General features: G+C 45.5%; 1 protein-coding gene across 7 annotated transcripts in view; it reads right to left on the reverse strand.

The window, feature by feature from the left end:
- ARMC8 (armadillo repeat containing 8) overlaps positions 1–12532 on the reverse strand; it is a 142277-nt gene that overhangs the window by 117553 nt on the left and 12192 nt on the right. For 3 of the 7 annotated variants that reach the window (XM_075546865.1, XM_075546860.1, XM_075546862.1), the window contains exon 1: positions 7734–8018. The exons of 2 other annotated variants lie outside the window; for them this stretch is intronic. Coding sequence is in view for 3 of the 5 variants with exons in the window: in XM_075546860.1 (XP_075402975.1) it covers positions 7734–7778 (45 nt within the window). In the remaining 2 variants the exon portion in view is untranslated. Of the gene's footprint in view, positions 1–7733; positions 8021–12532 lie in introns of those variants that run through there. 2 more of the 7 variants (XM_075546864.1, XM_075546868.1) reach the window with 2 other exon arrangements.

The following is a 12532-nucleotide window of genomic DNA, read 5'->3' on the forward strand; positions in this document are numbered from 1 at the left end:
TTATCTGATTCCTTTGCCTCTCGACCATATGAAAATGATCAGAGTGAAATGCAAGCGTCCTCTAACAAGCTCTTCACAGACCATACATTTTTCATATTGATGAGATCTAATGTAACACCTTTTCCTTCTGTGGCTTGTGCTTTTGGAGTAGAGTTAAGAAACCTTCACTAAGCTATGAACAAAAGAAATGAGGGTACATTTTACCACAGAGAATATATATAGATGTCAAATAATAAGCAATAGAAATTCTAATTTGGAAAATGCTAATAAAGACTGTATTACTCTACATTGTTTAGAACAGACAAAATAAAAGAGCAATAACAAAATTAAATGCTCGTAAAGATGCAAAGAAACTTGACGAGAGTGTAAAATATTATCATCACTCCAGAAAACAGTTGGCAGTTTCTTTAAAAACTGAACATACATGAAAATAATAATTATAATTTATCAAGGGCTCATGAGGGAGGGAGGACAGGGGAGGGAGGGGGAAGAAAAGGGGAGCTGATATCAGGGGCTCAAGTGGGAAGAGAATGCTTTGAAAATGAAGACATGTACATATGCAAATATATTAATACATGAGGATGGGGAAATAGATCTATGTGCATATATTTATAGTGTTAGTATTAAAATAGCAGAGGGACATTGGACCTCCACTCAAGTACTCCCTCAATGCAAGAATATTTTCTTCTATTAAACTGACATTCTATGATGCTCACCTTCCTGACATAACCGCTGAAGACAAAGAGGGTGAACAACTAAATGTGGTGAAGAAAGCTGATGGTACCCGGCTGTCAGAAGATATAGCGTCTGGGGTCTTAAAGGCTTGAAGGTAAACAAGCGGCCATCTGGCTCAGAAGCAATAAAGCCCACATGGAAGAAGCACACCAACTTGTGTGACCACGAGGTGCTGAAGGGATCAGTTATCAGGCATCAAAGAACAAAATTCCTATCATTGTGTGCTCACCTCCCTGATACGACCGCTGAAGACAAATGGGTGCATAAGCAAATGTGGCGAAGAAAGCTGATGGTGCCCGGCTATCTAAAGAGATAGTGTCTGGGGTCTTAAAGGCTTGAAGGTGAACAAACGGCCATCTAGCTCAGAAGCAACAAAGCCCACATGGAAGAAGCACACCAACCTGTGCGATCACAAGGTGTCAGAGGGATCAGGCATAAAGCATCATCAGAACAAAAAAATCTTACCACAGTGAATGAATAGGGGAGTGCGGAGTGGAGACCCAAAGTCCATTTGTAGGCCACTGAACATCCCCTTACAGAAGGGTCTTGGGGAGAAGACAGACAATCAAGGGTGCGATGTAGCAAATATAAAAAATACGACTTTCCTCTAGTGCCTAAATGCTTCATTTCCTCCCCTCCCCCGCCCCACTGTCATGATCTGAATCCTACCTTACAAGTCTGACTAGACCAGAGGATGTACACTGGTACAGATGGGAACTGGAAACACAGGGAATCTGGGGTGGATGGTCCCCTCAGCACTAGTGGTGTGAGTGGCGATACTGGGAGGGAATATGGAGGGTGGGTTGGAAAGGGGAACCGCTTTCAGGGATTTACATGTGACCTCCTCCCTGGGGACATACAACAGAAAAGTGGGTGAAGGGAGATGTGGGACAGAGCAAGATATGACAAAATAATAGTTTATAAATTATCAAGGGTTCATGAGGGAGGGAGGAGGGGAGAGGGAGGGGAAAAAAATGAGAACCTGATGCCAGGGTCTTGGGTGGAGAGCAAATGTTTTGGGAATGATGAGGGCAATGAATGTACAGATATGCTTTAAACAATTGATGTATGTATGGATTGTGATATGAGCCATTAGAATGATTTTTTTAAAAAAAGAAAACTTCTAAAATTGACGATTATGATGATTGTACACTTTAATATAATTGAACTATTGAATTGTACGATATATGCTAATAAAACAATTTTTAAAACCAAAAAATGATGATGGTGGCATATGTGTAAATGTGCTTAACACACTGGATCAATGTACGGATTGTGATAAGAGATGTTAGAGCCCCCAATAAAAGTATTAAAAAAACAAAATCCAACTGAACATACATTTATTATTTGACTCAGCAATCACACTCCTAGACATTTATCTCAAAAACTTATGTCCACACAAATACCTGTACATGACTGTTAATAGCAGTTTCTATAACAAAAATAGCCCCAAATGGAAGCAACCAAAATGCCCTACAAGCGGTGAATCATAAAACTGGCACACCCTCACCCTGGAACACTGTTTGGCAAAAAAGGAGCCATTGATACAAACACAACTTGAATGGATCTTGAACGCATTACCCACTGTGACAAAAGCCAATCTCAAAAGGTCACATACTGAATAATTCCACTTGTTTAACACTGGTTAGAAAATGACAAAAATACGGAGTTGGAGAAGAGATTAGAGACTGCCAGGGGTTCAGGATGAGAGGTGCGATTCTGAAGGGGTAAACTACCTGAGTGATAGTTTTGCAACTTGCCTACAGTAGTGGTTACCCAATGCTACACATTCGATAAAATGATACAAATTGATACACATACTCTGGAACAAATCAACTTCCCGATGTGGATATTGTACTATAGTCATATAATATGTATCCAAGTGAACAAACCGGTTCAGCCTAGTAAGAGGGGAAAATCTGTCCAAATTCCCAGAAGAATATTCAGTCAAACAGTGCCTATATTGTCTATGGAAAACACAGCCCTAAAGGCGCCCTCCAGTCAGTTCAGATGTACGTGACCCTACACACAACAAAATGAAGCAGCACTGCCCAGCAGTCCTGCACCATCCTCACAATTGTTCCTAGGCTTGAGCCCACTGTTGCAGCCACCAGGTCAATCCATCTCTTCAAGGGCCCTCCTCTTTCTCACTGCTCCTCCACTTGACCAAGCATGCAGTCTGTCTCCAAGAATGGGTCTCTGCTGATAACATGTCCAAGTACGTGAGATGAAGCCTCAACATCCTTGCCTGTAAGGAGCACTCTGGTTGGTAGGCAATCAAAATAATGGAGGAAGAATTGTAGAGTCACCATGTGATGTGGATGAAGTACCGCCTATGGGAGTAAAGCCTTCAGGATCTACATTTGCTAAGGGGGCATGACTCAAAACGAGAAGAAACAGCTGCAAACATCAATGAAAACTTAGAACTCGGTGGATAAAGTAATGAATTTAGAAAAATTGGCCTTAGTGAGAAAAAAATGGACTGGTATTGGCCACTTCGCATCAGAAAATCTTATGGTTTACTATCCAGGAATGACATAATCAAGAAGAATGACATTGCGTTCATTTTCAAAAAGGACATTTTCACGATCTACTTTTAAGTATGATTTGTCTGTGACAGGATTCTATCTATCTGCCTTCAAGGAAATCCAATCAATACAACTATTATTCAAATTTATGCACCAATCACGGGAGCTAGTGGGGGGGAAATTGAAGAATTCTACAAACATCTTCAGTCTGAAACTGATCAAGATGCATTGATAATTACTGGCATTTGGAATGCAAAGTTGGAAACAAAGGGGAAGGAATGGTCATTGGAAAAAATGGTCTTGGTGATAAATGAAGAAATGAAGCTGGAGCTCATGACAGAATTGTGTAAACCAACAAGTGCTTCATCACCCATTCCTTTTTCAGCAACAGACAAGGACTTCTCCAGATGAAATACACAAAAATAAAATTTGTGGTTAGAGATAATGGAGAAACTCAATAGCAACAGCTAAAACCAGTCCGTCAATTGCACATGTGTAAATTCAGGTTGAAGCTGAAGAAAAATTAAAACACCTTGACTAGAGCCCAAATATGTCCTTGAGTCTATCCTACCTGAATTTCCAGAACGTCATAAGAACAAATTTGCTGCATTAAACACAAGGCCTGATGAGCTAAAAGTAGAAGTGGGAGAAAAAAGAATAAGTCAAACATTCCCCTTTCAATTTATTTACTCTGAGACCACTCCCCATATCCAGCTGATTCCAACTTATGGCAACCCCATGGGTGTCAAAGGAGAGCTGTGCTCCACAGTTCTCAACAACTGGTGTTCTGAACCAGTTCTTCTGAGGTGCTTCTAGGCGGACCTCAATCTCCCATCTTCCAGTTAACGGCCAAGTTTTCAGAAGTGCCAACGGTTAATGTGCTTGGTTACCAGGAGAGGTCTCTAGAAGGTCTGGCAAACTCGCCACTGAAAGCCCTAAGGCGCACACTTCTACTCTGACACAATGGGGTCTCCGGCACTCTTACTCAGTGCAAGGCTACTGGTTTCTAGGTGCGAAGACAGAATAATTATTAAGAGCCGTTGAGCTTTGCAAACTCAGTTTTCTTTGCCTGGAATGCTCTTTTCCTGTCACTTCTTCCGGCTAGCTTCTTCATCCTTGGACACTCAGCTACTTCTTCCCCTAGCTGGCACATGCACTCACAGCACCTTTTATATATAGCATTTATAGTACTAATCAGCAATCACAATTAAATAACCAAGATGGGTGGGTATTTATTCACCTCATGAGGCTATAATCTTCAAGAGCAGGCAGGTCGAGGCAGTTCACCACTATATTCCCAGAACCCCAAAGCAGAGCCAGCAAAAGACAAAAGCACCAACGAAGTAATCACAATCCATACAGAGCTTGAGTTCCTACATCCAAATCAGTGGGCAGACCAGAGTGACTGAGGTATGGAAGAACTCACGATCATGCCACCCGGAAAAGGCCAGCTGTGATAAGAGCCATGGTGGCACTGCGGAGTAAGCACTGGGCTGCAACCAACCCAGTGCTCTGAGGAAGAAAGATGAGGCTGTCTACTCCTGTAAAGATCTGTAATCTTTCTTGGAAACCCAGATACGGGTCAGAATCAACTGGATAGCAGGTTTTGGTTTTTGCTTTGTTTTTAAAAGGACATGCAAAGGATAAAGCAGTGGTTCTCAACCTTCCTCATGCCGCGACCCTTTCATACAGGTCCTCATGTTGTGGTGACCCCCAACCAGAAAATTATTTTCGCTGCTACTCCATAACTATAATTTTGCTACTGTTATCAATCAGGCAACCCCTGTGAAAGGGTCGCTTGACCCCCCCCCCCAAGGGGTCGTGACCAACAGATTGAGAACCACTGGGATAAAGACTCTTAAACCCAAAGCTGAATACAAACTTCTGCCTTTCAGAGCCAGTACATGTAATTGTGAAGAAATTGTGGTAGGTAGTCAACAAAAGGACAAGGTCTTCAATGGGAGGTCCATGGGAGGAGGCGCTGTGAGAAAACCCAGCAACGAAATGACAGAACTTAATGGTTGATTAGAGACAGTGAGCAATGTGTGAAAGATAAGTCGCCATAACAGAAATTGGGAAGTCATGACTAAGTCTCCTTAGGAGCAAGAATGTGCTTTGTTGGAAATAGTACATAGCATTCACACAATTAAAGATGTAGGGGAAAGTGTGTGTATGTCCAGGCTGGCAGTGTAGATGTGTGAATTGATCAAAGTTAAGGACAGGAGAATAGACGAAATCTCAATAAGAAGGATGGAAATCCTTTAAAAAACAATTTGCTTGCCCCATCGGTCAAATTGTGTTTATCAAGTTATAGTCTTCCAGACTCTGAGTACCTTGAGGGCATCTCTGAGCTTATCCTCCAACTCCCCAGATTACACAACACAAAGGCTCAATAAATTTTATTTATTTTTTATTCTTTTAAATAGTTTATTTTTAAACAACAACAAAACCCACTGCCATCAAGGGTCTGAGACTATAAATCTTTATGGGAAGAGAAACTCTGATCCTTCTCCCTCCAAGTGGTTGGTGGGTTTGAACCTTAAACTTTGAGATTAGCAGCCCAGCCCTAGCCCACAGCACCACCAGTTTTCTTAAAGGCGCTCGATGACCATTCTGCCCACCTGCACTTTGTCTTCCTCGCCCACTTTTTGGGTAAGGAAGATGCAAGCCCTGGTGGCACAGTGGATTGCACACTGGGCTGCTAACTGCAAGGTCTGCCAGCCATTCCACAAGAGGAAGATGAGTCTTCCGACTCCCATAAAACTTTACAGTCACAGAAACCAACAGGGGCAGCACCATTCTGTCCGATAACGTTGCAAGGAGTTGGAATCGATTTGAAGGCAGTGGGTGGGGATTTCGAAAGGTACAGCTTTTACTTCACATTAGTGAAAATCAGTCCTGATGTGAATCTGCCAAGTGAGCGTCCATTGTTTAAGTCATTTAATCAAAACTCTGGTTTCTAACTGAAAAACCTATAAAAATAAGCCCCCAAAGACACTAAGGTTAAAGTAAACCCCAACTAGAAGGAAGACACCTCATGAAGTTTCTGAATAAAATTAAGCAAGAAATAATGGTTTATTATGAGTATTTTCAATCACCCCACACACAAGCTGGCAAGATACAAAAAGGAAGCTTCAGGTGAACTGAAGGATTAAATGAGGTAACTACAGGGCCACTGAGAAGTGCATAGAATGAGGGACTTTTCCTGACCCCCTGGAATTCCTGGGCATTATAGGTCTGAGATGGAGTAATGGGTAAATCTGATCCAATATTTCAGGAACAGTGTCTCCTGGAGTTGTAGATTAAAATGTACTGGCAAAACAGATTAGGGGACAAGAGTACTGGCCCCTTCCCCAAATTAAGTGATGATCACTGCATTGTCAACCTATGCCTTTCTGAGGTTGCCACACTGCTTTACCCTGAATCGTCAACAAATGCCATGGGTGCTTTCGGATGGGTGCGGGTGTTTCTGGGGCACGGCAAGGGAAAAAAAACAACAACAAAACAAAACCGGTTGGAGTCCCTGACTCTCGTAACTACAGTCTAAAATCAACCAGACTTTGCCTGCTTGTTTCCAGTAAGAGCAAGTGGCCCACTGGTAGATCAAGGATCCTCAGAGTCCGACAGCTCGAAGTCATAGCAAAGGTAGCTTCCTAGGTTACCCCCGAGTAACTTTCACCCCCTGGTCCTGATTCTCTCAAAAGCAGCAACAGCGCAAGTCCCCCCACCGCGCTTTTTCTAAAGTGTTGAACCAGGTGTTACTTCTTAGCTTGGCCATACGTCCCCTTGTTCCCATACTTGGAAAAGCAGGTCTTTTTCCCACTGTTTAGCTCCCCTTAAAGAAAAAAAGGCATGTCAGGGGGCAGGCGCACAAGTGGCCCAGTTTTTAAACTCAGAACCGCGACTTCCGGAGCAAAAGGTGCTTAAATAACCGCAAGCCCGGGGAGATGGTACAGCTGACGTGAAATGCCCGTTACTGAGAAGCAACACCAAGCCGTGGCCGGCTGCGGGCACCTGAGAAACGAAGGTGTGCCCGGGGGGCCGGCTGGAGGGGCCGAGGAACCTGCACCTCTTCTTGCCAAGCCTCCAGGGGCGGAGCGGGAGCCTGTTCCCAGGCCGGCGGCGAGCGCGGCCGCCCGAGGAAGCGGCACCGCCAAGAGGAATGTTCGGGGCAGCGCCTGGCAGAGCCCGCGTCCCGGCACTGAGGGGGTCCGCGGCCCGGACTCGACCGCCAGTCCCAGCGGACCCCGGCGGGCCACCAGCACCAGCGGGAGCCTCGGGAGTGGGAGGCGGCCGTCGCTCGGCCGGGTCCCGGCTAGTCCTGCCGCCCACCCTCCCTGGCTCCCCGATCCCGGGCTGAGCTGAAGGCCACCCCCGGGAATGGTGCCCGAGAAGCACGCCGCGCGCGAGGGAACGCCGCCGGGCGGGTCAGGGCTCGCAGGCAGCGGGCGGCCGCAGCGGGTCACTCACCGAGAGGACGCTCATGCGGATTGGGGTCTCCAACAGGCACGCCATCTTGAGCCTTCCCACCCGGCAGCTCCCGGTGCCGGCGCGGGGGCCGGCACTTTCGACAGCGGACTCCGGAGCCCACGGCGGTCACCGCTGCAATAAGTGGGCCGGCGGAACTAGAAGTAGCCACGTTCTGGGCGCCGCCGAGCTTTCCGAGAGGCTCACGGAGCGAAGAGCCGAGGGGGACCGCGCCGGGGGCCGCCTCACGAATCGTCCGTTCAGAAACAGCAGCTACTCCCAGCCTGGGGTAGAAGTGGGAGCGCGCAGCGGTGTCCGCATGCGCAAAACCAAACCGGAAAAAAAAAAAGTCGACCCCACCTGTCCCTCGCGGTGGGCGGAGCCTTGGGGGCGGAGTCTCGCTCCAGCGCTGCGGGAGACGTTGACTGGTCTGTTGCAATTTATGAGTTCACGTATTCTTGGTCCGAAAAAGTTACGTGGAGCCGCGCGCGTAGTTCGAAGTTCAGGTTGACATCCATTATCTCGTTCTCTCAGCTCACTAAATCACCGGCATCTCTATCCTCTCCATTTTACAGGTGGAGAAACCGTGGCTTAGAAAAAACTTCAGCGGAGTAAGCCGCTCTTTGTTTGAGCTTACCCAGCAAAGCCGGCTCTAAGAACCAGGTCTTCGGCCGCCAAAAGACTGCCTCTCACCCCAACGCTGAAGTGTGACCTGCTTGGCTGGCATCATCTATCCGAGTACTCGAAAGCCCCAGTGCCTGGGATTTTTACAATAGCTACCTACCTGTTTAAGCCTGATGCAAAGCGCCTAGAATACCCCTGAAACGTAGAACCCAAACCACAAGAAGATGCGGCGGCAGTGGAGCCCATTCTCAGGACTGCAATAGGACAGAGTAGAACTGCCCCATAGGCTTGCCACGCCTGTAAATCTTTCCAGAAACAGCTCTCTCCCACGCAGAGCAGCTGGTAAGTTTGAACTGAACCAATGAACCAGAGCGCCTGGTCCATAGAAAGCAGTCCACATGTGTTTAGCATTTCTATGTGTTAGGATCCCAGCCCCTGAATCCATGGGGAAAAAGAGAGACAAATATCTGAATAATTAAACAAAACATTTCTGATCACAGAAGCCAAATAAAAGTATACTCCTAGTTATATTGTTCCAACACTCAATTATAACTATGTTACAATTATATTTTCTGATGATTACTGATCTCCTTCCGTTTTTTGGTTTGGTTTGGCTCATGTGATCCAAACTGCTCAAGGTTGGGCTAGACACGTTTTCCCTTTGCCCTACTTGGAATCAGTAAGGTTTCCATAGGAGAGTTGCAAGGAGCCTGCTGCATTCCTTGCCATTATTTCTATGGCTTCTCCCTAATTCCAGCTGTTAGGACCTCTCCTTCCCTTGGCTCTTCACTGCTTTCTGACCTCCCTGCACGCCATTCCTAAACGGACTGTAGTATTCGTGGCTCTCCTGAGCTTGCGGTCCCCAACATACTGTGCCTTCCTCGAAGACAGGGGTTTCATTTTAGATACTCCTTCTGCTATAAGATTGCCCTCCAACTGCAGTTACTCTGCCTACTGCACACACAATCTTTGCCAATTTACATCTGCTTTGTAGTATTATTCACTCAATAGTGTTCTTTAAAGCCAATGTTAACTCATTAAAATATGTAAGCCTCATCCTAAACCAGAATACTCTGTAAAACAATTTCAACATCTCAATAACAAAAAAGCACAAACATTTAAAAATAATCCCATTTTAAAATGGATGAACAGACATTTTCCCGAAGAGGACATTCAGGTGGACAACAAACATGTGAGGGAATGCTCCTGATCTCCAGCTATTCAAGATACGCAAATCAAAACAGGGAGCTATCGACTCACCTCAGTGTAGAAGATGCTGGAGAGAATGGGTGAGAAACATGGAACAAAACTCAAAATCATACAAGAGGCAGGCTTACCGTTTGACTAGAGATTGGTTGGATGTCCGCACCTATTACCACTACTTACCCTTCAGACCTGGAGCTGAACTCTTTCCTCCAAACCTCCCTGTTAGTAATAAACCATTAAAATCAAAAGAGCAGCATTTACCCAAGGACAAATTTCAAAAGAAGGAAGAATGAACACAGGAAACCTAGGGGAAAAAAGGGCAAATGATGGTATAAGAGGGGATGTCAATGGAGGAGTTGAAAACATAAAAGTGTATAAAATATTGAATGAAAAGCTGGTGATCTGTAAACATTCACTCAATTCATAATTAGTTTTATTCATATGCTTGTGAAATAAAGATGGCTGTGTTTCTTGTGTTTTATCCTAGTACCCTGAACTGTAAACAAGAACAGGTTAGGCAAAGCTCTGCGTACCTACCAGTAACTCCACACAGAGCCTGCTTATCCACCAACATCTGTCTAATTGAACAACTGAGACATCACTTCTCTGGAGTTAGCTTTGAAAACACTGGCCCAAACAACAAAGACATTACCATCAAGCTGATTCCAACTCTTGGCTAACCCCAGTGGTACAGAAAATAAAGCTGCTCTCTAGGGCTTTCTAAGGAGCCCTGGTAGCAGAGTAGTTCTATGTAGGGCTGCTAACAACAAGGTCAGCAGTTTGAATACCACCAGCCACTCATGAGAGTGGTTGTTCTTGTGTTTTCTAATCCCATAAAGGTTTATAGCTTCAGAAACCATGACCTAGTCACTATGGGTCAGCATCAACCCTCTGGCAGCAAGTTTGGTTTTGTAAGAGGGTTTTCTTGGCCTTAATTTCTGTGGAAGTCGATCACTAGGCCTTTCTTCTGTAGTACCACTGGGTGGGTTTTGATTGCCACCCTTTAGGTTAATAGTCAAAAGCAAACTAGCAGATCCTCCAAATCCAATGCAAGGCAAAGACCTCCAATTATGTCCAGGAGACAAAGCCACTAAAAAATGGTCTCTAGATGGCAGTGAAACCTTCTGGGTTTCCAAGTCACTAGAAATCCACCCTGCCCACGCCCACTGCACCCCCTTGCCCAAGGATGATGAGCACCTTAGGCAGATGTCTTTCAAAGTGGAGAGGAAGAAGTAAATGTGATCATTTTTCTGTTGACTATACAGGAATGGAACCTGGAAGTCATAAAACCTGTAAGAGTTGTTGAGATCTTGGTGTTTGAGGGTTCTGCTTTCCTGCTGAAATCGGGAAGCTAACAGAGTGACCAATCTAAGATTCAGACAGTGGAGACATAGCAAAATTCTTCTAGGAAGCCGGCCCCTCTCTACTTCTTTTCACAGACTAGTTCTAGGCGGTAGTTTTCTTGTAGTATGCTGCCATCAGGTGGTGATAGGTTCAATACTCCCACCGTTTAACTATCCCATACCCAGGCAAGGATGGATCTCCTCCTCTTTATTTAGTACAGTGGTTCTCAATCTTTGGGTCACGACCCCTTTGGGGGTCGAGCCCTTTCACAGGGGCCGCCTAAGACCATCGGAAAACACATTCTATGTCTACATGGATCCCACAGTAACTTGACTGAAAGACATCAGACACAGATCAGACTTTTGGCAAGATGGCAAAGTAGACAGGCATACTATGCAGAACCTCTATAACACAGACATGAAAGACCAAATGAAACAGAACCAGATGCTGCTGCTGGAACTCTGAGTTCCAGAGGAGAACTGGATTGAATAATGACTGGGAAAGAAGCTAAACAAAAGCGGTGAGACCGAAGACAGACGATGCGGTGAATGCTCAGTTGGCATGACAGTACGGCTGTTGAAATTTTGCAGTGTTTACTCAGGAGAGCAACCTGATCATTACATGGCTCACCCAGTCCCACATATGCACATACACTGGCAGCTGGTGATAAGAAAGGTGTGGTTCTCTGCTTGTTTCCTTTACCCTTTAGGCGACCAGAATCATGACCAGCCTAGCCCTCACCCACCCAGAGGCTGGTGACACTCCACACTGCCCAGTCCCTGCTGTACCTGAGGCCAGAGGTGTTCCCTTGTGGTCCAGCTTCATGCCACCCTCACTTCAGGAGGCATGCATGCTCCACCACATCAGACGAGGGGCAGGCACTCTGTCTCCAGCCATCTACGGCCAAGAACTTCTTCCTTCAACAGGTACCCTGCCTCCCTCCATCTGCTCTGGGCCCTTAAGAATTCCTTCCAGATCTGGAACTTGGACCCTAGACACCTTCTAGATTGGCAGGAATTCTATCAAGGAATGGCCATCCTGCTTCCCCACCCCCCACCTTTCTGGCCAGCCTAAGGTCCTGACCCGTAACAGATGCCCTTTTGGAGCCTTGCTCTTGCTCTTCACTCCGTCAGTTTTCTTTCTTTTAACACAGTTCCTTTTCGGGACCTTCTCTTCTTTGTTCCCCTCGAGTCTACTTCCCATTTTTCATTTTCCTTTCTTTTGATTTTCTCTTCCTGTCCCGTCCCATTCTTCTTTTCGATAACATTCTCATTTCCCCCTTCCTTACTTATTATAAGGCTTTCCTCTTTCTCGTTTTCATTCTTTCTTTCATTTTTATTTTCCCATCCTTTTCTAGCCTTATAGTTGTATTTTTCCCCTTATTTTTGTTTAGTTTTTCAGTCTACTTTTTTTGCATTCCTTTTTGCTGTTGTCATGTGTATGTTGTTCTTACCCCTCCTAGTAGAAGCCAGCAACCTTGAAAACATCATGCGACCATGGCACACCTCCTGTAGCCCACTAGGTGAGGACCACCACCAGCTCCTGAACCACCTGATCAACGACAGATGGCATCCAACACCAGCCAAACTGGCCTCAGTGGCAATAACTCAGCAACGACTAGAGAAGTG

The sequence above is a fragment of the Tenrec ecaudatus genome, chromosome 4, assembly GCF_050624435.1.
Source record: "Tenrec ecaudatus isolate mTenEca1 chromosome 4, mTenEca1.hap1, whole genome shotgun sequence".
Lineage (NCBI taxonomy): Eukaryota > Metazoa > Chordata > Mammalia > Afrosoricida > Tenrecidae > Tenrec > Tenrec ecaudatus.